Below are 27,933 nucleotides of genomic sequence, written 5' to 3'. Positions count from 1 at the left end.
GGGTTAAATAAAACTTTTGATAGGAAGACGATATCATAGTCGGATCACACTAAATAATAATAAAAAATCATTTAAAAATATCTATTATAATTGTTGTTTTACAAAATATATAGTCATTTGATTACGTCAATATTTTTTTATGAATTCAGTAAAATCTTCAAAAAATATCACAAATAAATCAACACGACAATTTCACACCAGCAGACTCGGCCAATTCTATCGGCGCTTTCGTCCGAACTGACAAAGCGTTCTAATCACTAGCATAGTTGTACTTTTAATCAACAATGCAAAAGGAAATTACTTAAAACACACTTTCCCGCTCTAAAAAACTGGGCGATTCCGTATTCTCAGTTAAAACAAACAACATCAACGCTCACCTTTCACATTGCGACAATTTACATACATTTACATTGTAAATTTGTCACATTAATAAAGCTATAATATAGTTTATGTAAAGTCTTTGAAGAAAATTCAACCGAATATGTTATTCACAAGATTGCTCAAACCGTTGGTGAATGATGAGAAGATGCCATTCTCTTGAGGCGGCTGCACCGGCCTCGACAAGAACTGCGGTGGTATTACGGGCCGATGGAACGGACCACCATCTATCCGCTGAAACGCCAACGCAATGGATTAATACCAATTCCATATTTATGAAAATTATATACAAGACAACTCAACCTCAGTTAATCTAACATAAACACATTTAAATTCTATAATATATACATATGTATGCAAAGGTGAGCCAATAATTATCCACAGTGGGTTGTTATAATTATCATAAATAAATTTTCACATGCCAACAATATAAATGTAAGTTAAACCTTTGAATGCTGACTAACGCTGATAGGCGTTTTGCCAACAATTTCATGAGCCTGAAATACGCCGATAGGCGTTGTTTTTTTGAATATTGTACCTTAGAGATTAGGTGAGTGGCGCTCGTGGACCGATGGTTTACTAGCGCAGATCACCTGATCTCTCGTTCCCGCCAAAATGGCCTCTACGAATGAATGAGCCGTATGCAACGGCCAATGGGATCGCCTGACTCATCGACCAATAGTTGTGGAGCCCAAACGGGTATAAATATGGGGCGCTCTCGGCTTGGAAACCATTCCGACCTGGAGCGCCGACGACAGCTTTTACAACCCTCCTGCGTCTTTCTCTCCGATTCTGGAAGCCCCCTCTTCAGGTCCACGCAATAATATGTACAAAATAAACAAGAATACTAGCCGTTAAGCCTTTCTAGGTAGCATTGAAAAAAAAAATGCACTGAATATAGGTTGTGTAATCCGTGTCAATGTTTATAAAGACTGGTTTAAGAGCACTTGAGGGGTCGTTTAACCCTTTGAATGCTGACCAACGCTGATCGGCGTTTTGTCAACAAGTCCATGAGCCTTTAAAATACGCCGATAAGCAAGATTACTACCCGCTATGTCTTTCCAGGTAGCATTGAAAAAAAATGCTTTGAATATGGGTCGTGTAATCCGTGTCAATGTTTATAAAGACTGGCTTACATCGGAATTTCTGAATTTATAACCAAAGCAGAATCTCTCGATGGAAATCCCCAACTGCTGAGTAGCTTAGATTGTGGCTTGGCATTTACAAGATTGTGAGCATTACATTTTAACAACAATGAAGAAGACGGAACTAGTTTTGGAAAAATACATTCATTAATAGACTTCTTTTGTTTATTTTATATTGTTGCAAGATATATTAGAGAGTCTAAACATACCTTTACAAAACTTGAAATCCTCGGCGGTAGTTATCTAGGGTTTGTTTGAATTAGCTACAGTTTTTATACCTGCTTTCTATTGCACTTCTAAATCATTCTAGTTGGAAATTTTCAGCGTGGACGGCTTTCAACAGAAAAGACGTCAGCACTCAAAGGTTTAAATAGCATGTACTTGGGTTTTCATGGGGGATCTGGATCTTTTGGATCAATTTTCAATAATAAATTGGACCCAAATACCCGATGATAACACCATTGAGCATCCGTAAAAAAACTTGTAAAAATAATAAGAATCTTAGTATGGAAATATATACAGAAAATACATACAACTGCATTGCAGATAATCATTGACTCACCTCCGTATGCACCACTTCCTAAAACATGCATTTTCAGTCCCTTAATTTAAGAAATAAATAAAGCAATAACAGAAGTGTGTTTGTGTATACTTACAATATAATGAGTTGTATCAAAATATCTGCCACCCTTATCAAGGATTGGATTTTAAGGATTTGCTGTGTGGAATTTAAATTGCTAAAAATACGGTGTTTTGTAATGCATTACATATAAATTAATTTATCAATATTATATATCAAAGGAGCAAAAATTTCAACAAGTTTTACTATTATTTTTTTTATAAATAATCGGAGGATAAATATATGGCCCGGAATTGATAATTGTATGGATTTTTCAATTCGGTGTTACAATAAAATAAAATTAACGCTTAAAAAATTATTGCTATCATTGAGTCTATTACTAAAATATTAAAAAATAAATTCTTAGATTGCTACATACAAAAACAGCACATTTTTGAGTCACAGATGTATAAAATATAAATAAGGATCAAGGGATATTTTTAATTTTTAGGAAATATGAAATCGCCAGCGGCCGGCAACAATGCTGTCTGAACCTTTCTCTGTGGCTGATACGGTTTCTTTGGTCCTGGTTTCGGGAAGTAACCCTGAAGACGATTAAATACAGTCACCAACATAATGCATATTTACAAATATAATACATAATACAATTAGTAATTTATACACTTAAAAACTATGTGAGCATTCGTACACATCTAAGTCAAACAAATTGTATCTATAGAAGGAATAATTGATGAAATTTCAATTTTATTTAAAATCTTAGCACACACACTACATCTAAATAGCCTTCACCAATTTAAATAAATATTTATTTATTATTTATATTTTGAGGTTATGTTCAACGGCAGAAGTGACTATTTTATAATATACTTACTTTTGCAGAATGAAGTGTAACATTCAAAGTAGTCGGATGTGTATCCACGACGATGAAATCAATCTCTTTAGGTGCGAATCCATCAGCATAAACCTTCAAAATCATCATTATATTACAATCTTTCAAATATAACAATTACCATAAAAAATTAATCATCGATTGTACCTCCATTTTGTACATTCCAGGCATCAATATCCTCCAAAACTCTCCATACTTTGTCGTCTGGAAGCCAACATCTCTACCTTTGATCTTTAACGATGCCTTCTCGACAGGATTGCCGTTATCGTCCATCACAAAGCCGTGAGCGCCTCGATGAGCTTCAGCCAAGAATTTAATAAGAGACTAAAACCCAAAAAAAAAACATCAATTATATATACATCTCATATAATTTTAAGCATACATTTACTGTTGTATGCAAAAACAGACCATTTTATTATCTTGCCAATATTTGGGCAACTCGTGAGCTGGTGGGAACTTGCAACAGGACAATTCCAGAGTTACCTCCATACAACCGTACCAAACGTAATTATAATCTTGCATACCACCTTTGAATTATAATAAATCGAAAAGAATGATTAAATCAGAATGTGTACATGTATATTAGAAAAGCTCGTATTTGATACACACCAGTAAGAGGATACCAAGCAGCACCGTTTGTGATTCCGTTTTCAAAGTTCTTACTTCCTGATTTGCAGGATACGCTGCGTGACATCTTTGCATGGTTGTTCGAATACGTTAGCGATAAATGTTTGAAGACATCGTCGTCCGGTGTGAGTGATGGGGTTGAAGAATAGCTTTGGAACACTGTGCCGAGGAGATATGTAATAAAAAACGAATATATTTTATTATTATTATTAAATATGTAATTACAATCAATAGTAGTAGTGTAAAAATTGCATATTAACAATTTTTAACAATACCATCTCACCCGAGCATAGCGCGGACGACCGACATATTCCTTCGTTAAGCATAGAAATAAAGTTTCGATACAAAATTTTAAATACGAATTATAAATATAGTGTGTATATAAGTTTAGCATCATACTAGAATTTGGCGTGTTGTCGAAGGGGTAACTGGCTACGAGGGCTCCGCCGTGTAATGATCCTGACAAGACAAATTGTATTTTGCTGATCCACTCCTTAACGGCTTCCGTTTCTGGTTGGGCACGTTTGTTGTTCTGTTTGAAGTAGTCGGGGAAGTTTCTGTTCAAATCGAAGCCTCTTGCGTTATAACTGAAATGTTATGAAAGTTTTTTTATGAAGTAAATATTAATGGAACAAAATTATTATTTTGAATAAAAACATTGATGTATAATACTCATAGATAGGCCCTGACGTGTGATTTTGGTTGGAGATCTTGTCTTCACTAACTGAGGGGTGCGGGGGGTTTAACTAGCGGGGAAGTTGGGTTTTTTTCCCTACGACGCAGCGGTACCTACCTACCTACTAAGAGAAACTGTGCATGCGCCATGTATTTTGCATGCGCCAAAAGGGAGACCAGTATAAGACGTGAGGGCGGATCTAGTGTATTATACATCAATGAATAAAAACACCAATATATTTTTTTTACTACCGCCATCTATGTATAAAATTAATGACTACCAACTGTCACCGAGATTAATAATCTTCGGACCTGAAATGCTTCTTATACGATATATTATCTCTATCGTAATGGCGGAGGCTCCATTTACTTATATTGATGACCAAAATGAGCAATATGGCAAAGTATGACAACGATCAGATAAGAGGCAAACTTTTTCCTGAATTGTAATCGTAAGTGAAACGTAAAGGAGGTATGTAAAAAGGGTTCACGTGAAGTAAGTTTTATCCGATAAAAATTTTCAGCATACAGATTTATATCAATCAGATTCTACTATTTATTTGAGTTTTTTTTAATACATACCAGGAAGGCCTAATAATTAACGCCAAATGCGCCTTACTGGCCAGAAACATTGTAAATTTGATACAAGTATTATTATACAAAGTAAATACATATCAATTAACATCCACAAAGACATTTATGGTCAAGTGTGTAAATTTACAGCATTTTTTTTAAAACAATTCAGCGAAATTCAGTAAATAACTATCAATTAACATCCACAAAGACATCTATGGTCAAATGTGTAAATTTGCAGCATTTTATACAATTCAGCGAAATTCGAGATTGGTGAAAACTCGAGATTTTGCGAGAAAACAGGTAAGGTTGCCAATTTGTTGGAACCGTTTCAATGAAAATCAGATAAATTGGCAAACTCTAATAGAAAACGATAGACTAGAACCTGAACCCAACAGAAACCAGTGGGATTTGAACCCGTGACCACTTTGTTCAAAGCATTATATGCTAGCCACTAATCTATTCTGCTGGTTTGTATTTATTATTCATCAAAGGCTTCTAAAAGTGTAGAGTGCTAGAGAGAATTAAAAATATTCAAGAATCTGAAGATTAACCCATTTCGAATGGGTCCTGTTGTCAGTCACAAAGAAAAGATAATTACAAAATGAAAAATAAAATCTCACCGTCCTTGTCCACCATCACACTGTCCTTCTTTGCTTACTGCATATCCATCAGGATTCAACGATGGTAAAATATGTATACGCGTATTGTCCAACATCCATTTAATGTATGGGTCGGTGTCGTACGACGTCACAAGATACTAAAAGAATGATTTTATTTTCAGCACCATATTGTAGTACAATACTAAAATACATATTATTGTACAAAGGACTCACTTGAATCATGTGAAGCAACAGCTCTTTACCAACGGCTTCATTTCCGTGGATGTTACCAATGTATTTAACGTCCGGCTTTCCGATCATATGCTCGTATGGTGAAGCGGACACCACCATCACCCACAAATCGCGACCTTTAAATTTAAATAAACTTAATTATATTATTATATTTATTTCTTGTACACATATTGCATGTTTATATGATATAGTTTATATTCAAGAATCTTATTTTAGATTAAATAAAATGTAATTATACCTTGAACAGACTTTCCAATTGAATATAAAGCAGTCAAGTTCGGAAATCTTGCACTAGTGGCCCTCAAGAATCTTGTCATCTCATCATGATCATGGTATGTGAAGTCCAGATTGAATCCATTATCTTTGAAATCATTATAGTGTACTATCGGACCTGAAATGAGGAAACAATTAATTCATGGAAAGTTAAATGGAATTCATGTACACAACATATTAACCCTTTCACTGCACCTAAAGCCAGTTTATCAACAGCCAATTAGTAGCAAAATTACGTTAGATCGGTAATAATAGCAGATTGAAAATGATTTATAACTTTCTAACTGTAAGTACATACATATCTATTTTGCTAAACGTCTCTGATGTACATACATCTGAGAAGAAAAATGTGAAAAATACCATCATTTTCACCATCTAGAACTAGTTTATCGTCACTTTCACGTCAACAATGACGGAACCCAATCGGTTATACAGATGTACATATCATCGAAGGTTACTGAACCAGAATTGTATACAAACGTGGTGGAAAACTCAGACGTGAGGGCTGACATTGTCGTTCAATAGATTTTCTCCACTTTCACCATTGTTTAAATCGGTGATAACTGATGAGTAGCCTTCTTAATTTGCACGTTCAGCACGTAAAGGTCACGCAATTCTTGAATTCCATCTTGAAAACACATTAACCTTATGCATTTATTTGTTTGACGTCCTTCATTCAAGTTCGCCGCATGTTTATTTCTGTGACTATTTTGATTGCTAACATGTTTTCGGGTATCATTTTCCTTGTACAACATACGTACATAGATTATTATATTTGAAGAAAATACTATAATTAAAATATAATACTTATGAATATTTATGCATATTTTAAATTTGGATCATATTAAGGTCTGTTCATACGTATCCAGCACGACCCGAATCCTGCACGTATCCTGCAAGTACGGACAGTATTCTTTAGTACATTATATATGGACGCGCATGAATGCGTAAATGCGCATGCGCGAACGGAGTATGAATACGTCCATATAATGTACCAAAGAATACTATCCGCACTTGCAGGACACCTGCAGGATACGGGTCGTGCTGGTTAGGTATGAACAGACCTTTACTCTTGAAATCATTTGTGATTTAAATAGGATTTGGTCGTAAATGAATACATGTGGGAAATGTTTGCTTTATTTTAAATAAAATTTTAAAAGTTTAAGAAATAAGAATGCTGACTAACTACTTACAAATGCAAATACAAAATAATATATAAATATTATATATTATTAAGACGTCATTGTATTATTTTAGTTCAAGTGGTCAATAACTGTAACATATCTGTATGTGTTTCGAATTGATAACTTTCCTTGAAGAAAATATGCAATTATATGTTTATAGCTTAGTGGTCAATTACTGTAGACTGGCCAATACATTTTAATTTATTTTATTCTTTCTGATAAGTAGACGTTGCCTGAGTTCCACAAAAACGCTCTAACAATACACCGCATATGTATATTAATACATACATAGTTCTATAATGTTTAAATTACCCCTTTATAAAATCCAATCGAGAACTAGAATTCGCACTATCCGCATTTTTGGAACTGTGTCATAGCAATTTATTCTAATTTTCACAATTTTTTGTGGTATATAACAAAATATAATTTCCAAAATGGCGGATATGAATCAACTCGTTCCTTTTATTGTACTCACAAATCATTTAACATATGTACATAATGTGATTCACGCGAAAAATACTCGCACATTTCAACACAATGCTTTCAAAAATATATATAAAAAAAGCGATACAAAACGAGGAAGTAATGTCATTACGGAACAAAAGCGAAATGTAATAAAATTTGTAAGAACCCTTTGAATCTGTCACTTATTTTTTACGCTATTTCCGAATACTTTTTTTTTGGATTCCATTTCATGAAACCATTGTCCATATTTATCATCGTCCGTCGAAAAACTATTCATCGAATAAACAATTGTTCATACTCATATGTTAAATAATAAACTAGTGGTTTATTACACTTTTCGACACGAAAAACGGTTCCGAAACGAGATATTACATTTCATACGAATCTACATATATTTTGACTGTTCTTGTGGATTAATAACAATTAATCCACAAGAATAGTCAAAATATGATTTTTCTAAGTGGAATTTTATTTAATTCTCATAAAAAGGCAATTTAATATATTATCCCTATTAATTAAATTCAGATTAGTGTAAATATTAGTAAATAATAGTATGAGTTTTTAGCTCGAAATTTTACCGATTTAAAATTCAGCACACTCCCAATTTAATCTTTAAAACGAAAATAAAAATAGTGTGGCCAGAACACTATCTTAATAATCATGTTTCAATAGAAAATACTCAATATAAAATAGTATTAACAGTGGGAAAAAATTCCAAGTGAAAATACGTACTTTTAACTTTTGATTTGAACTGGACGACTACTTAGAGAGACTTGAAGGCTGAAAGTACTACAAATGAAAGCTAAAATACCCGACTATCGATTCCAATATTCATTTTGAACAGGAAATTGACAGATTTTGAGACATCGACCGAACAACACCAAGATATAGAAAAATCGCGCGATTTAAAAAACATATGTATATCTCCGAATCTCGAGCCAATCAACATTTGTTATTACCAGATTCGTATTCACTGAGCATAGATCTATAAGAACAGTCATATCTCGTATTTGAACCAAAAAAAAGTCGTCAATTGTCGAATAGTGTTATTATAAACTCAAGTTTCAATGTATGTTATGTATGTACGTATGTACTTCAAACGAACTTGATACAGTTTTCTCTCCAGTCAGCTTCGAACCGGTTTTTGATTCTTTGTGCAAAAGGCTGATGATGAAGGTCGTTCAAGTGCAACGGTCATACATATGCTTACCAGTTCCAATCCTCGGTGAGGCCTCCGACCCTAAAGGATGAGGGTACTCCTGGGCATTGGCATTCAGGATGACCACCGCTACTATAGTGAAACTCGTCCATAACAACTGCCTGAGAAATCCCATTTTCAAATCTGAAATTAAAAATTGGACATTAAATAATATATATATATATATATTACATTATAAGATTTCGTCGTTGTTTCTGTATAACACGTAAGATAGGTTCCATATAAATTTGATCTACCCCTCGAAACATTAACTTTAAACATAAACATTCAAGTAGAGATTGTTCGGTAGACAAGTAATATACATACATATAGCGAAATTAAAAATGCTAAAAACTCGACATTTGCATGACAGCAAGTAAAGGCTGTCAATTTGTTGGAAAGGTTTCAATGAAATCAGATAATTTGTATATAAAATTATTATTTTGAATAAAAATACCAATAATTTTATTTTACTACCGCCATCTATGTTTAAAACTAATAAACAAACGTTGGATAAACGTCAACGACTATCTCGCCGGGCAGATTTCAAACGCGTCTTACACGATATTTTTGCACCATCGTAATGGCGGAGGATCCATTTACTTATATTGATGACCAAAATGTGCAATATGGCAGAGTATGAAAACTATCGGATAAGAGGCAAACTTTTTCCTGAATTGTAATCGTAAGTAAAACGTAAAGGAGGTATGTAAAAACTCCGATAGGAAACGATCGACCTGGAGTCACATATCCAAGGTATGGCCAAGGTTCGAAAGCATTATATGCTAATCACTAGTCTAGTCCACTACTGGTTTTTGAGAAATTTACAAGCAATCTATCCATCGTAGCTGTTTTTCAGCGACTAGCATTAGTCTTATAGCCTGTGTTTATAGCACTATAATCAGTGGGTTGATTTTATTTAAATATTATAATAACTTTTTTATTCCAGACAATAGGCAGAATAGTGCAATCTCTATCGTCCATATAAATAATATATAAATAATAACCACCATATTTGCCCTTACACAAACAGGGGTCTACCTCACGGGACCGAAAGTGAAACGCCCGAAAACGCAAATATCGGAAGGCAAAGATAAAAAAGGGTCTATCCCCCGTCGTTCATACTCACTTAATTTGCGCGAGCAGGATACAACAGGAACAAGAGGAACAGACTTTTCCTCCCGTATTCTGCGCGCGCACAGTAAATAAGGCTGTATGACAAAAAGAGAGATAATTTCACCGCATGCCACTCATATATATTATATATACATAGTTCCGTTTACCATGCACCTTTTTTTTTGATCTTTCGACTTAAGACCTTTCGATTTTCGATCTTTGCCTTCCGATATTTGCGTTTTCGGGCGTTTCACTTTCGGTCCCGTGAGGGAGACCGGTATATATCAATAGTGCTTAAGCTATCAGACTATATATTAAATTTTCATCAATTGGCTTTAGTGTATTACTTCACTCCAAGCGGCCAATAACTATGTATATTCCGGCTATAACAGCTTTTTCCTTCATTACGATAGACTTTAATCACATCGGTCATCGGAAATTCTGAATATGGAAATACTATATTTGACCCCCTTTCTCCGATTTGTATATCTATATATATGGAAAGTGTCATTCGATGATCTCGACATCTTCAGACCGGACGTGCGAAATTATCACGACGCGGATCGTTGCAATTCACGCACCGACACTGAAATCGGTTAAAATTACACGCGCCGCCATTGCATATCACTAACGACGTGGACATTTGCATTGCATATTGTTTGGATACACGCTCGAGTGTTCTAGGTCATCGAATCAAATGTATAATATTATGTATTTCCAGTTTAGAACTGCATCCTGGTTATGCGCTTTGTAGGACGTATAGCCCGATTCGTTTTGTTTGACGAAGTCGATTTGCAATGCAACTGACATTCGGCAACAATAAATATTTTAAAACGTTCCCAAAAAGTGGTAATTATTCATAGAATGCTTTATTTATAGTTAACCCTTTGAGTGCTGACGTCTTTTATGTTGAAAGCCCGCCACGCTGAAAATTTCGCCAACATTTCCAACTAGAATTATTTAGAAATACAATAGAAAGCAGGTATAAAAATTGTAGCGAATCCAAACAAACCCTAGATAAATACCGCCGAGGATTTCGAGTTTTGTAAAGGTGTGTTTAGACTCTCTAATATATCTTGCAATAATATAAAATAAACAAAATAAGTCTATGAATGTATTTTACCAAAACTAGTTCCATCTTCTTCATTGTTGTTAAAATGTAATGCTCACAAACTAAATGCCAAGCCAAAATCTAAACTACTCAGCAGTTGGGCATTTCCATCGAGAAATTCTGCTATGGTTATAAATTCAGAAATTCCGGTACAAACCAGTCTTTATAAACATTGACACGGATTATACACGACCCATGTTCAAAGCATTTTTTTTTTCAATACTTCCTATAAAGGCTTAACGGGTAGTATTCTTGATTATTTTGTACAGATTCAAAAAAAAAACGCCTATCGTCGTATTTCAGGCTCATGGACTTGTTAGTAAAACGCCTATCGGCGTTGTTCAGCATTCAAAGACTTGACTGATACGAGCGTAAGCTTTTTAAAATTTGTTTTATCAGGATTTCGCGAAAATATCGCACGTATGTTTTTAAGTACTGTTTGAGATTGAACTACCCTGTTCGAAGGACCATGTTTGAATTTGTGTGAGCGTTGCGTTCAGGATTCAGAATTTTCTCTTCTCTTTCTTTGTCTCACTCTTCTCTTTGTCTCACATTTATTGTATGATAAAGTACACTTTCCTGGCTTGCTCTATAAGTTGCGTGCCGACGGCTGCCGTGTGTATGAGTGGGCTCGAGTTACTGATTTCACGTGTCTGCCTGACTGTGCGTGCACATTGCAACTTATAGAGCATTACATTGAATGGAGAGGGAAACAGGTCATAACCAACACAAGTCTTTCCAAGTACATTGCCCAAAATGAATTAATCGAAAGTCAAATTGCTCGAATGTCAATTGTTCGGAAAAAAACATTAGCTGTAGAGATAATGCACAAAAGAAAACCGCTCTTTATGAATGGATTTATTGTTTAAGACGATAATGGTAAATAAGATCGTTGACTTCAGTTTTTGATGATGATATTTGTCATGCTGTGGAAACTATAGTGAAAGGTGATAACCAAATAAAAGTACAAGTGATAGCTCACACTAAAGTAGTACATATGTGTACTATCAGCATAGAACATTCTAAAATTAAAGCTAAGCTGATAAAATATAATGTGTTGAAAAATTAAAAACGTTTGTTAGTCAAAAGGTTTCAATTTTTTCGTATATATTTTACGAGTAGGCAATAAAATTTTTAATAGTAGTAGATAACCTGATCAGCGACATGACAGCCTGACTTTAACTATTTCTATTGGATTGCGGATGATGAGATTTTGAAATCTAGTTCAAGTTCAGATAACCGTTAATTATACACGAGTGCATCAAGTTAACCAAAATTGTTTTTGTAAAATATAGATTATCCATTAAACGTAATGGGAACCTGATGTACTCATAACACTAGTCTTGTTTAATATTAATCGATAATAATTATTTAGTAAATGACCCCCCTATAATACACAACCCAACAACACGGTTTCTACATATATAAAACTTCGGTGAGAAAATTACATAAATAATTTCCTTCCTATGTTTAATTAGGTTCGGTGATTACTGGTCACAAAGTCACTAAAATCTCTATAACGGAACATCTGGTAGCCGAAAAGTCCATCATACTAACGATAACTATCATACTAACGAGAACTTGAGTGCCAAATGTTGCGTATTAGCGATTTCAATGGCAAACATTTTCTTTGTGATCACCGCAATGTGACTAATAATCCAATTACCGTTTAATTACATACCCAAGAAGCTACTCTTGTAGAAGTTGGCTGGAAACACGACTTCTTTTACCACAGGTGTCATTACTTTAAAAATTGGCTTTTTAGGTCAAAATCTATTCACGTGTTGGCCATCAGAATCGAATGATTACCCATATATGTAGGTATGCTATGCATTCAAATCATCTGAACCAAACCTTGAATAAAGCGCTAATTTTTAGACGAAACTTTAAATTGGCCATCAATAACAGTGGCAATGACTTTTTTTACACAAATTCGCCATTTTAGTATGCAGATACATTAGTCTCCAAAATTTTGAGAGCAGTTCTAGAATTTAGATTATGCAATTCGCGCGAATTGAGGATGCGCGACACTGACGCCATTGAACAGATATAGGTCAATGTCGATATGAGGTTTTAAAACGTTCGTCCGTGAAAGTTATGCACGTACATATACATACATACATGCTTTCGCTTAGGTCGACTGTATGCTATGGATTCAGGGTCAGTATGTCACCCGATCAGTTCCGTCATGGAATCCTCTCGCGGTCACAATTGCATCCCTGGGCAGAGCCGGGTGCATCGATCTCAGGATAAAGTTGCGTGTCGGTCACGTAAAATTTCATCTTCGATTTTCTCGCTTTCGTTTCGTTCTCGCTTTCTAATCTTCGATTGTCGCCAAGTGCAGTGACGCTTCTTTCCGCCATTTTGGGCTATGTGCAGTGGTGTCTTCTTGCGGACAAAATGGCGAAGTAGTTTCGGCTCTTTTTCAGCGGCCATTGCCGTAAGCGTTGCGCAATTGATCGAGAAAGATTCAACTGCCAGTTTCGCTTAGAGCGGTTTAAATTAACTTTTACGATTGGAATATGTCAGATTGTATCAATACTTATGTATATGATTGCTTTTAGCATTCGATTCCAGTTTGTTTCATCCATTAAAAACAAATTATTCCTATTAATTTGAAGCATGAGCCATTTAGATCATCGCAAGAATAACCTGCCTTGAAATTCTCAATATTCCTATAACTGATTTGCTCCTAGCATTTATACAACTGATTATAACTTGATTTATTATATAGGTATATACATACATACATTATACATAGTATATACAACTTTGCCTGAAAAAGAAAGTTTTTGATCGATATCATTAGATAGTAATAATGTATTTAGTATGTTACATAAAGTCTAATGCATTAAAAATATTGAAAGTTGTATGCTTCGTATAATGAATATATATATAGAGAATGAAATAAATTGTTAAGATATATAATCTGAGCGTATAGTTGACATAGTAAATATAATAATGGCAATGTGGCCGTGGCCAGGGCCGGCTCAAAAGTGCAAGACTAGGCACATGCCAAGGGCGCCATATACAAGGGGCGCTGCGAGGCGCCCCCTTTTTTCTTTTTTTGATTATTAAATTGAAAAATAAAATAATAATAATTTGGCTTTCTTTGAACTTATAAAACATTCTATATTCAACTTAATTTTTCTACTCGAAGTAACAATACTGATTGTAAAATATTACGCAGGAAGTTGACTGTCAAATATCAACGACTCACAAATAAAACTTGTAAAACAGCAAACTGTCGTCGCTACAAATGATAATTTGGAATTTTATTTATATAAAACTAGTTTTTTTATCCGGCTTCGCTCAGTGTTTGTAATATAAACAGCTTAAACATGGCGAATCAAATAGTAAATATTTATTTGTTTTTTTATTAAATTTATTTGAATCGAAAAAAATATAACATTCAACCAATTGAATTGTCGTCATAGAAACTTTGTTTTGTTTACGAAATTCCCAACCAAAGATACTTAGATATATACATACTTATATACTTACATACAAAGTCTATTTCGAAATTAAATATTAGATACCACTGAAACATACATATATATATCATCATCATCATCATCATCATCATTTACAGCCATTCGCCATCCACTGCTGGATGAAGGCCTCTCCAACACGCTTCCACTCGTCTCTGTTTTGCGCAACACTCATCCATCTCATTCCGCACATTTTCCTAATTTCGTTCACCCATCTTCCTTGCGGTCTTCCTTTTACTCTTTTGCCTTCTCTCGGGTACCATTCAAGCACTTCTTTTGTCCACCTTTCGTCCATCCTCCTAGCTACGTGACCCGCCCATTGCCATTTCAATCTCTTCACTCTATCCACTATGTCCACTACCCTTGTCATATTTCTCACCCACGTGTTCCGCTTTCTGTCTTTCCTCGTTATGCCAAGCATACAGCGTTCCATACTTCTTTGAGTGCATTGGATTTTATTTTGCATCTTGGCGTTCAGTGTCCAAGTTTCACATCCATACGTCATCACTGGCAAAACGCATTGATCAAAGATCCTTTTCTTCAGGCAGAGTGGCATTTTTGATTTAAAAACAGCATTCATCCGTCCAAATGCACTCCACCCCAATTTCATACGTCTCTTTATCTCTTCATTTTTACTACCAGACATGTCAATTATTTGACCTAAATATAAATAATTATTTACTACTTCTACTGGTTTATCATCTAAGGGGATGCTATCAGGCATGCAATAACTATTGAACATTAGTTTAGTCTTATCTACGTTAATTTTTAATCCTACTTTTCTACTTTCCCTGTCCAGCTGTGTTAGTCTGATAAGTAGGTCAGCTGAATCACGAGCTACTAAAACTATATCGTCTGCGAACCGAAGGTGACTCAAAAAGCGACCATTGATGCTTACTCCGGCTGTATCCCAATCCAATTTCCTGAAAACTCCCTCAAGCACCGCATTGAATAACTTGGGCGAGATTGTATCTCCTTGTCTTACTCCTTTTCCTATGCTAAATCTATCTGTACCTGAAAAAATTTTAACTGAAGCTGTGGCATTCTTATATATTGTAGCTAACAGTCCCACATAGGGTTCCGGCACTCCCTGTGTTTTTAGAGCGTTAAGTACTGCATTATGACTAACTGTATCGAAGGCTTTCTCATAATCGACGAAACCTAGGCACAGTGGCCGTTGATATTCGTTGGCGCGCTCGATTAGTTCGCCAACTACTTGGAGGTGGTCCATTGTGCTGAAATTTGCCCTAAACCCTGCCTGCTCTATAGGTTGGTTCTCGTCGAGGATATTCTTCAGCCTTTCTGTAATAACCTTCGTGAAGAGCTTGTAGACCGCTGAAAGTAGACTAATGGGTCGGTAGTTCTTGATATCGCTTTTGTCGCCTTTTTTGTGTATTAAAATGATAGTTGCGTTATTCCATCCTTCTGGTATAGCTTGGTTCTGGATGCATTTGCTGAAAAGCCTAGCTAAGATATTAATTAGGGGGGGGCCGCCACATTTTAGTAAGTCGATGGGAATATTATCTTCCCCTGGGGTTTTACCATTCTTTGCAGTTCTTAGCGCGGCCTCTACTTCGCTAGGCAATACTGCAGGAACCCTTTGGCCGTGTGTCGATTCCAGAGTGGGGAATTGGCCGTTGTCGTTCTCGTATAGTTTTGCATAGAACGTGTAAACTCTGTCTATGATTTCTTCTCTATTCCTAATTATTACTCCGCTCTCTGATCTGATTGCGATCATTTGGTTTTTGCCTAAGAAAAGATCCTGTTTGCACTTTTTCAGGCTACGGTTATTCTTAATGGTATTTTCTATTAGCTTGCTGTTAAAATCCCTGACATCCCTGACTATTCTCTTCTTAATTTCCTTATTTACTAGATTGTATTCTTGCTTATTATTATCCCTATCTAAATTCCTTTTATGCTTAATTAGGTTTTTTGTTTCCGCTGAAATTTTGCTTAATTTAATCTGTTTCCTGAAACCACCTAATTTCTTACCTGTTGAGGTTAGAACCGAACTAATTACAGTGTTCAATTCCTCGATGTCTGCTTCTGGGTTTAATTTCCCGTATCGATTTCCAAGTTCGAGTTCGAATTCCTTTTTCCTAGACCTTAGTTGAGCGAAATCTGGAGAGTTACTGCATCCTTTTATTAATTTCCTACGTTCGCAATTTATATTAATGGCCATCTTGGCACGGACTAATCTGTGATCGCTGCCTATATCTACTTTACTTAAAACACTAACGTCTTTAACGGAGTGCAGGGCATTTGTTAGGATGAAATCGATCTCGTTTCTGTCTCCTTTAGGACTCTCCCAAGTCCACTTATTGTTGGTGTTTTTCCTGAAAAATGAATTAGTGATGAAGAGCCTGTTGTGTTCTGCGAATTCTATGAGGCGATCGCCTCTGTCGTTTCTTTGGCCGGTACCAAAATTGCCTACTGCTCTTTCTGTGTTTGCCTTTTGTCCTATTTTTGCGTTAAAGTCGCCCATGATTATTTTAAAGTGGTGGCGGCTATTATCGTATGCGCCCTGTAGTTTTTCGTAGAAGTCTTCTATTTCCTCGTCTGGGTGGCTAGATGTGGGGGCGTACACTTGGAAGATTTGACAAGTGTACCTGCTCGAGATTCTTAATACTACATAGCAAATACGTTCCGATATGTCGTTTATTTCTATAATATTTCTTTCTATTCTCTTATTGATAAGAAACCCTACTCCTCCTATTCTACCATTTGGTAGCCCTCTCCAGTAGAGACAGTTACCACTTTTTAGGATTATTTGGTTTTCCTGTTTTCGTCTTACTTCGCTAAGTCCTACTAAATCCCATTTGATACTTTCTAGTTCATTCTCTAATGCAAGCACACTTCCTTCACTCGATAACGTTCTTACATTGTACGTGGCTAAATACAGGTTTCTATTAGCTAAGCTATCATCCATCGTCACTCTTACCTTGTTGGAGGTTTGGATATTATTTTTCTCGCATTTATCCAAGATGTGTTGAGAAAAAGGCGGTACTTGAGAGAGATTTCCATTCAAGGAGTGAGTTCTTACCGCCATAAACTCTTCTCTGTGGTCAGCTTTGACATATAGTCATCCTAGGTATCACTTGGATCACTTATGAGTTATTACATGCCATTTAACAGGGTTACTTTGTAAGTGAAAGTAGTTAGTTATGATAATAATAGATTAGCAATTGTTATACTACTTTTTTACAGATCTTTATCGTGAGACGCCTCTTTGGAGACAACGGATTTATATATGTGAGTGCGGTTTGCAATTTAATATTTTAATAATAACTTTAGTAAAGTATATAAAATTACACGAATTACTTTAATATAATTTAAATATGAAAAAGAACTGATAGACAGTTGGGAAACACCGTTTCTGTTTGCTATTATTCTATTAAGTAAAGTTCGTTAAAGATTTTTGGCTGGAAGCAATTATGTGGAAGATTTATTGCTTCTGTGGGACCGACTTGGCTGGCGAAGGACCCTTTTTTTGTATTCAGGTAGGGAGATGTATCTCGTTTGACACCGATTTGACACAAAAATTAGCACAAAATTTTTCGAAATAACTGATATAAAACCGCTTTTTACGACCGATTTGCTGTTTATTTTTACACTTAAATTATACTAGGATGCAATTAGTAAAATAAGTGATTAGATGGTTAAGTTAAATTTCGTGCAATAGCCGGGTTTAAGCGAGTAATAGCGGGAGGAACGCAGAAGCACGTCCTCCTCAGTATACACATAAATATATGTCAGGGATTGATGTGCTTTACGAAATTATATTCGAAAGAAGAACCAATCTTAACCAATCATATTCGAAAGAAGAAAAGACACTCTATAAGATTCATCAATTCATTGTTGAATGTAAATTAATGTTTCATTACCGAATTTATTCATAATTATCCGTATTTTATTTTATTTTATTCATTTTTAAACATAAAACGTGCCTATTTGAAAATAGATTTTAAATTTATTTTTGTCTTAATACATTTTTCTTCAACATAAAATTTCAAGAACTTTCATGAAATTTACTGTATAAAAATTTAAGGGGGGGGGGGGGCTGAAATAAATCTGTCTAGGGGCGCCACATACCCTCGGGCCGGGCCAGGCTGTGGCTAAAGGAGTAAAGTGGGACCAGAGCAATGGTACCCAAGAGAATGTAAAATAACACAGATGTAGGCAAAGCAAGGAAAATGTGTGTGGTTTTATATACAATGGTACTCAAAATAGAAATAAATGGATATAATTTAAAACCACATATAAAAATATACCAAATTTAACCAGGATTACATTTACATAAGAGCAAAGTTTACGCACAAATTCATTTTGTGTATCAAAAGTTTTCGTACGAGTTGAGTGCTGCAACTTTTCTATTGTGGGTTGCTTTCGAGTGGTTTCACACTTTTGTTTGAACTATCTTCATATTATATTTCCACATTCCAGCTACGACAACCACTTGTCCCCAATCTAGCTACAGCCTCTCTTATTCAAGGACTCTCAACCTTTTAGGCACCTATGTACATACATAGTATGAGTAGCTACACTCTTCAAGTACTACATACAAAGCTCTATTCGTTAGGAAATTAATTGTTTCGGTCCTCAAAAGTATTAATAAGGCGATCTCAAATCCATCTAAACTTTGAATATGGAGGAGGGGAACAAAGGGCCTTGTATGTACATACGATTGGTTGGAATTAGTCGGTTAACTCATTGGTAGAGTTAACTGTAACGTTCACCTGGCCGGACTTTACTGTTACAAAGTGTTACATTTTCACTGGGATCTGATAACAAACGAGTCGACAGCTAATGCCGGGCTTCTCAACACTCCTCGGATTAAGAACACGTATAAAATACATGTGGATACTTTGCAGAAGGTAGCTTTTACACAATTATATAACTCTTATCAAAATTTATAGTCTTTGAAGCAGTTCCTTTCTCATTTTACATTATATCCCTCCGACAAGGAAAATATACATACATACATACATACATGTATTTAACTTAATATATGAAAAAATGAAATTCTTAATAAGTACATATACATAAATATATAAGTATATATGTACATATAAGACAGCAGAATAGACCATTGGTAGCATTGAATGCTTTGAACAAAGTGGCGACGGGTTCAAATCCCACTGGTTTCTGCTGGTCAGACCTTGGATTTGTGACTCCAGGTCGATCGTTTCCTATAAGAGTTTGCCAATTTACCTGATTTTCATTAAAACGTTTCCAACAAATTGTCAACCTTACTCATTTCTCGAGTTTTCAGGAATTTCGCTGTATTTTATAAAATGCTACAAATTTGACCATAGATACATATGTATGTATGTCTCTGTGGATGTTAATTGATATGTATTTACTTTGTGTAATAAAAAATAATACTTGTATCAAATGTAAAATGTTTCTAGCCAGGAAGGCGCATTGGGTTTACCTGTTAGGCCTTCCTGGTATAAATTAAAAAATAAATATATGTACATATGTATGGTGGAAAATTTATACACCAATACAAATTTCTGGAATCTGGAAGATATAAAAAAAAAATCGGGTGTGACCAAACCATGACCTTATCTATGTATTTGAGGAATATGAGAAGGTTACAAAACAAAATTCGATATTGAACTAATAACTATGATAGCGATACAAATGAGCGCAAATACCTATATGCAAAAAAATGCACAAGACAAAAGTTCTACTTCCGGTTGTCGGATTTTGTTCAAATTTTTTTTATTATTTAAAATCAGTATAATTATTACACACATTAAATATCAAGAGATAAAAATAAAAATATTTAAAAAAAAAAAATTTATTAAAATTATTATTTCTAGTACATGTAAAAAAAATTCAGTCCGATTCAGTTAGTAGTTTGGGAGAAAATCGAATTCAAAAACTTAAAAAAAGAGGACACCTATAAGGGGAGGTACCATTTCCGGTCAACTTAAAAATTTGAAAATAATTTACGTAGTGTCGATAAGAATTTCAGTAACCGATACAAAGTTTCGGTTCGATAGGACTAACGGTGTTGAAAAAATCCCCAAAATACACAGACACACACACACACATTTTTTCTAGATCATGAAAACGTGATCAGTAATCGATTCTGAGTTCGAATCAGTCAAAATCTCGAGTTCGAGTTTTCGCATGATCACAAAACTTCATCTATTGTTACTACGTACATAGATAAAGTAATTAACTAACAGCATAGACTAGTGGTGTAAGGATATAATGTTTTCGAACAAGTTTTTTTTTTGGTCACGAGTTCAATCCCACCGGTTGCTGCTGGCCAGACCTTGGATATGTGAATCCAGGCCTATTGTTTCTTATCAGACGTTGCTAATTTATCTGATTTTCATTGAAACGGTTCCAACAAATTGGCAACCTTTCCTCGTTTTCAGCAGCATCTTGAATTTCGCTGATTAGTATAAAATGCTGCAAATTTGACCATAGATGTCTCCGTGGATGGTAATTGATATTTGTATTTGCCTTGTATAATACTTCAAATACTTTTGTACAATGTTTGACCGTAGATGTCGCATTAATCTAATTATATGGGTGTATATATAATTAAAAATTATTTATCTGTATACCACACTCGTCGCTTTGGAGCAATCTGTTAAGACGAGTGTGCATGATTGATTAAAATAAACTAGATCTACCAGAATATATCTAACCTAGATCTATTCTTGTAAATGTATCTATGTATACTACGGTATATTCTGAGGTCATTTAAATATGTACATATGTATATACAAACTTTTATATAGCTCATATACCCTTTAGTTCCAAAATATGACTAACTTAAGTTATCGTTCAAGGATATATATTTCACAAGGAGCGTTTGAATGCGCAGCATCTGTCGCAGATATTTGCAGATAATCGTTGAAGATGAAGGTATTGAAATTTCACACGGGAGCAAAGGCATGCGCTGATGCATTCGCTTGACTCACGGGAAGATCCGAAGCCGATGAGCATATCCGCTCTTGCGGCGGCGTCCGTGTGAGTCGGCGCATACATCCGCCTCTGTTTTTGCGAAGTTTCCAAAGCCATTGCGGATTCGATTGTATGTGTTTACTTTTTACTTTTTTAGCATCGTTCTGCGAAAATTCGAGATTGCATAATTTCGGTTGGTTTTGTTATATTTTTTGTTTTCGCTCGAACTTGGCAGGGGTTCAAAGGTCATTGCTGGAATAAAATTAGCCGAGCCGATATCGACGGGGGTCCATTTTCTCCCTTTCGCCCAACCCACCCTTTCGTTTCTCTCTCCATCTAACGGTGAAAAAATCCCTTTGTGGAATTTACGGCGATCCGTCAAAGCCTATTTTTTTCGAATTTGACCTTCGACGGTAAGGTCACCGCTCGTTTTTACCATTATTTTATTATTTGATCAAAGGTTTTATACGTATGTATATACACAATTAATTGTCATGGGGCAGTAATTACAACCGGTGTGAACATACATATGTATGTATATGCTTATGTACATATCTACATACATACAGACATACATACAATATCGCATAATTAGATCGCAAAGGTGATACAATATAATTGTTGAGGACAGTATTGGTATGATAGTTTTTCATAATTCACTGTCATTAGTTGTCTTTTAAATCCTTTAAGTTTCTTTAGTTCCTATTTTCTTCTAGTGTTTTGCCCGTTGACATTTCAATTCAGGTAATTGTGGAAAGGAATCGATACGTGACTTGATATTGAAGCCAGAACTTATGTATCCACATTAAAAAGTTATCAATGTGCTTTGATATAATATGAAAATAGGAGTATAACAGCATTAAAAACTCAAATGGTCTAATCTTAAATGATTCTAGTCATTAACTAGTATAATTAACGGTCAGCAAATAAAATATGTAATTGGTCAGCGCATTTGTCAGTGTACAATCGGTCAGTATGTACAATAGAGTCAGCAAACAAACAGTAGAAAAACGGTCTGTAGACAAACGGTCAGTAGACAAACAGTCAGTAGACAAACGATCAGTAGACAAACGGTTAGTTGACTAACGGTCAGTTATATTATATTAGAGTCAATAGACAAACGGTCAACAGACATACGGTCAATAGACATACGGTCAGTATATTGGGGACAGCAGACGAACGGTAAGTACATTCGAGTTAACTGATTCTAATGTACCTTCTAAGTATCTTATTATCTCTAATTAGAGTCAGTAGACGAACGGTCAGTATATTAGAGTCGGTAGATAAATGCTCAGTACATTAGAGTCAGTTGACAAACGCCACTATATTAGAGCCAGTAAACAAACGATCAGTACATTGAGGTCAGTAGACAAACGGTAAGTATGATATATTAGAATCAGTAGACAAACGGTCGGTAATTATAATAAATAGTTAATTGTATGTATGTATATAGTATTTTAATCAAATGGTTAGTTTATTTCATCAGTCGGTTCACATAAAGTAGTGCAAATGAAATTTTTGTTATTTAAATGAAATTATGATATAAAATGGATATTTTGATAAATTCAATCCATGAATAGTATTTACTGACCAAACCGATAAATTAACTTACAAAATTCGAATACCTGTATGTATGTACTTACATATTAACCATTCAATGTGTACGTAACTAGCACACTTTTGTCCCAAAATTTAGTTTCCAACTCAAATTAGTCAAATTGTGAACTTGTAAATAGGTTTTTGAGCCCTTTTTCCTATTATGCTGTACATTAACATTAGAATAATATATCACTATGATTACTAACAAAGTTAAATTAAAATTTTAAAATAGAAAACGATCAGTAGATCAGTGGCTATTAGAATAGATGTATAAGATGTATTGCGAACATAATTTAGTAATTATAAAAAACATTTAAAAATCAGAAATATTTGACCTTTAAGATGTGATATGAAAGCTTGACATATATGTATGCAAGTATAATAAATAGATATGTATGTATATTTCGTATTGTTTGGCGAGGTATGCGGAATACATCAACATATCGTTAACCCTTTGAATTCCGACATTTTTTTGTCGTATCGAATTTAAGGATCGGACGTATAAATTCAGCGGGGGATTGAATTATTACATCGACTAGGGTTCGTCCCTTTTGTGCGTGTGATTTAAAGCGGGAAAATTTCAAATTTGAATCGTATATATCAGCGGGTGTGTTTCTGACATATTGATAACCTTGAATCTCGCAGTTTCGTTTCATATCCATATTTATGTACGTATGTATATCTATATATAATCATTTATGCATGTTTATATGAAAAACTTGGGTTTCCCCACGATATTCTCGGAAACAGCTTGGGTTCATTAATCAAATATATTTTTTTAGACGCCAGAAGGTTAAAGGTATTTGATGAAAGTATCAAAATTCAATTTGCGTTCGGGACGTTTGCAAATAAAAAGCTTTGCGGGATTAATTTATTTCGAGATATTAAATTGAGTCTGAAAATATTCCGACTTTCAAAAGGTCATTACTCTTAATGGAAAAATGCCGAATTAATTTATGAATTATTATTGCATGAAATATAGGCTATTAAGAAATACAATCTGCTTTAAATACCAAAACCTAAACACAATCTACTTTAGATCGACTTTAGAGAGTCTTTAATTAATATTATATATTAGATGTGTTATAAGCATTTATAAGAATTGTAAATAGGTTGTTGAGCTCTTTTTCCTATTAGGCTGTACATTAACATTAGAATAATATAATACTATGATTACTAACAAAATTAAATTAAAATTGTAAAATAGAAAATTATCAGTAGATCAGTAGCTATTAAAATAGATATAAGATGTGTTGTGAACATAACTTCGTAATAATAAAAAGCATTAAAAATCAAAATCAAATAAAGGCTATATTTTCATAGTCAATTATACACATGTAATTGTATACGCTATTGTATTATATTTTTTGTGATATATTATTATGAAGTTTTCAAGGAAACATTCGTTAATTTACCCTGTCGAAATTTATAGTACCTGAAAATAAATGAAATTGTATACTTTGTGTTTTAAAATTAAATTGATATGTTTTAATGCATTTTCGTACGGAAACGTGTCTTTCATACATATAAGAACAAAATTTAAAAATAAATAGTATATTTGTTGCTAACGATTGAAGAAAGTGTTAATTTATGCGGAATTTTTTTGTTTATGTATATATCAAGTTTTTGTTTATGTATATTATGTAGTACATATGTAAGTTGTAACCAGGTGCACGCATTCGTGCACTTAATAAAAAGTGAACAACGATTAAAAAATGGCTCATTGTCGTCGTGACGTCTGTAGGAACTATCATTGTGACGAAATAATCATTTATCCGAATGTGTGTGTGTGTGTGTGTCATGACTAGAGGTAGGATCGGAAACGTGCCGTTCTTTGTTTATTGTTCGCGGTGCATTGTTCATTTTGATGATGAACCTTTTTTTTGCACTCTAGCTTTGCAAATAGACCCAAAACGCCCTGATTCCTGGAAAAAGCACGCTTCCGGTCCTACCTCTAGTCATGACGTAGCCAGGAGGGGATATAGGGGTGCTAGCCCCCCCCCCTCTAAATTAAAAAAATATTTATTATAATTATGAGAATTAAATTAGCGGAAGACTGTTTTATTCATTTCCAAATAAAGAATAATTAACGCTCTGGTACTTTTCGAACTGAAATGTAAAGAATGTTGTATTTTCTGTAAATTTTATTGTTTTCGGTTTTTAAGTCCCGAAGAAAACTCAGTCTTATTTCTGCTTTCAATGTCAATACATCGCATTCGATTTCATTTCGGTTTTTGAAAATTACATTTTCGAAAATATCATATTGTGAATGAGAATTTTTCTGTTAAGCATGAAGAGAACTGGGAACATATTTTTTTATCAAAGAGTTAGATTTAATAGACTTGCTCTCAAGTATGTACATATGAGCCGTTATATTATCCAGAATCTCAAAAAAGCAGAATAAACGTATTACAGGCCACCGGTGTTTTTAAATATTGTAAAACGCAAATGTTTTATTGTTTTACAAGATATTTCTCGAAATGAAGAAAAGTGGACTTTCGCCACTTTCAAATATAACGGCTCATACATCGTGATGTAGAGATTTCTAATGAAAACGTTAAGCTTTGTCGCTGAATCTGATCTAACCAACATTTCTTTTTATCGAATATTTTTAATTTATGAGTGCTAACTACATATTACATACATATATACAATTCACGTATTTTGTCAAATAAAACGCTTCTCAGTATACGTCATTAACATATGCAATGAGATTTCAAGAATTAATTAAAAAAAATTTCACCTGCGGCGCCAAGTAGGTACATAAACATATATGTTATTATTATCTGACATTTTTTTTGTAAATTACAGTTTTTATTAAATTAAGCTGGAACTTTTTTATTAATACCTAAAATTTCTAAACCATTTTGTGGTCCGAAGGCTGGCGACCTGCATTATAAACGTTCTTATGTTAAAATTTGAACTAGATCTTTATGTGGAGGTTTTGCTGTGATTTTTTATAATAAGATTAAATATTTAAAAAAAAATGTCCTCTTTAATCATTTACCAGTTGGCAACCCTATTATAAAGCGCCAGTTTGATTTTCCGTGTTCCTCATTTTTTTAAACAATTTAATAAAAGGTACATACATATGTTACATGTTGAAGAACATTAAGAGGGCTGTACACCTGAAACATTAATTTTGTTACCGTTCCTTTCTTCGATATATATATTGAGTGTATGTATATATTGAGTGAATGCGACAATATATATCAATATATATATATTGAGTAAATGCGACAGTTGCGCTTCGACCAGATAAAACGTATTTTAAATTGACAAAATCGAGGTTTCGTATTCTACTATTTTCTCCTCCAAAACTGGACCAATTTTTAAAAAAATTTCATCATCGGTATGAGAAAGATTCTTTCTGTGCATCTATTGGCGTATTTTTTTTAAAATCGACCGTTAAATAAGCACGCTGGACTCGTTTCGTGGGTGTAAAAAAGAGGCGATTTTATAGATGTTTGGCGGCTCCTAGCTCATATAAAAAATAATTAATCAAAAAAATAAAACGATAGATGCACCCCAATAGTGGATATCCATAACATATTAAAAAATAATTTTTCTAGTGCCATAATTGAGGAAGGGAGAAGTATAGTACGTTTGTATGGACAAGGCGCTGCTGTCCAGCCCTCTTAATATTCGAACGAAAAGAAGTTTTTAAAAAGTTTCATTTTTAAGAAACATAAAATTTGCTTGTTATTTTGGTTGCAAATAAATAAATAAATAAATAAATTTAAAAAACAAGGGGCCGAAACAAAGAGTGCGCCTGTGTTTCAGCCCCCCCCCCCCCTAAAAAAAACCTGGATACGGCCGTGTTGTGTGTGTATTTTATATATATATATATATATATATATATATATATATATATATATATATATATATATATATATATATATATATATATATATATATATAGGTAGATGAATATACATATATACATATAATATAACAAAAATCTTTTTAATTTGGAATATTTCAAAAATGTTCAAAAGTCGTACGAACAGTCGTATTTACTGTACATTGAAAACCCTTTGAAGTAAAATTTAATTAAAAAAATATTCATTTATTAAAAACAAATATTAATAAAAATATAATATATTGGAAAACATATGAATATCATACGAAAGTGTAATAAATTTTTTTTTATTATATTTCACGAAAAACTAATATAAAACTTTCAAATAAATAAATAGTTAGTCATGTAAAGCAAAAATAATAATTATAAATCATACAGAAATACACACACTTTGTTATTTTTATACATTAAAAGAATTCAATAAAATGTACATATATCGCAAAATATACGGAAATATACCAAACAATAGTTAAATAATCTACACAAGTATGTCGGGCATTGGAAAAGTGTCGTAACCTGCAGTTTAGATTCTCAATTCAAAGCGAATTTATCATCGAAAATGTTTACATACATTATAATTTAAACGATCCACCAACAAAATGAATGCAAAATATATTTTCGAATAAATAAACGAAAAAAATTGAAACTTACAGTCAAAAGTGCAAAGGTCACGCTGTCTTCTTTTCTGCAAAACTGGTGCAGTGTGACATTCGAAATGTAGCTTCTGCGGTCAGAGTTCCGTTCGTGCGCTTCTCAAACTGTCTCTTTCTGTCATAAGATTGTAATCGGGTACCGTCCGTGGCGTATGATACGCTCGTCGTCTGATATTAAATCTAGAAATATTCTATACGAGGTGGCGACGTGTTAACACCGACACCGACCGAAACCAACTGACGTTAGCGATACTCGGTCAGATCATACTCACCCACCCACCCACCCACCCACCTCCCATCCCATCCCACCCTCCCACCTTTCTCCGTTAT

General features: G+C 34.1%; 1 protein-coding gene across 2 annotated transcripts; it reads right to left on the bottom strand.

The window, feature by feature from the left end:
- Positions 1-9: 9 nt before the first annotated feature.
- LOC143914934 (carboxypeptidase D) lies at positions 10-27,842 on the bottom strand. 2 transcript variants are annotated; one of them, XM_077435344.1, is made up of 12 exons: positions 27,602-27,842; positions 8,854-8,985; positions 5,960-6,112; positions 5,704-5,837; positions 5,491-5,627; positions 4,019-4,206; positions 3,602-3,778; positions 3,401-3,519; positions 3,140-3,316; positions 2,975-3,067; positions 2,180-2,687; positions 10-612 (listed from the first exon to the last, which is right to left on the bottom strand). In XM_077435344.1, exons 2-11 carry the CDS (start codon positions 8,975-8,977, stop codon positions 2,583-2,585), a joined length of 1,407 nt encoding a protein of 468 aa, XP_077291470.1. In that variant the 5' UTR covers positions 8,978-8,985; positions 27,602-27,842; the 3' UTR covers positions 10-612; positions 2,180-2,582. The 2 variants fall into 2 exon arrangements, with proteins under 2 accessions (XP_077291470.1, XP_077291469.1); XM_077435343.1 differs by lacking the exons at positions 2,180-2,687; positions 5,960-6,112; positions 8,854-8,985; positions 27,602-27,842 and having other exon boundaries at positions 5,704-5,835.
- Between the last annotated feature and the right edge of the window lie 91 nt (positions 27,843-27,933).

The sequence above is a fragment of the Arctopsyche grandis genome, chromosome 7 (assembly GCF_051622035.1).
Source record: "Arctopsyche grandis isolate Sample6627 chromosome 7, ASM5162203v2, whole genome shotgun sequence".
Classification (NCBI taxonomy): domain Eukaryota; kingdom Metazoa; phylum Arthropoda; class Insecta; order Trichoptera; family Hydropsychidae; genus Arctopsyche; species Arctopsyche grandis.
The sequence above is the reverse complement of the archived record's forward strand: the minus strand, read 5'-3'. Positions and strand labels throughout refer to the sequence as shown.

Bases quoted from the DNA above. Each gene is read 5' to 3' on its own strand.
- LOC143914934 (XM_077435344.1), bottom strand. From the start codon at position 8,977: ATGGGATTTCTCAGGCAGTTGTTATGGACGAGTTTCACTATAGTAGCG. The intron at 4,207-5,490 runs GTGAGATTTTAT...ATAACATTTCAG, and splicing joins TGTGATGGTGGACAAGGACG to TTATAACGCAAGAGGCTTCG. The intron at 2,688-2,974 runs GTAAGTATATTA...AATCGTCTTCAG, and splicing joins TTACACTTCATTCTGCAAAA to GGTTACTTCCCGAAACCAGG.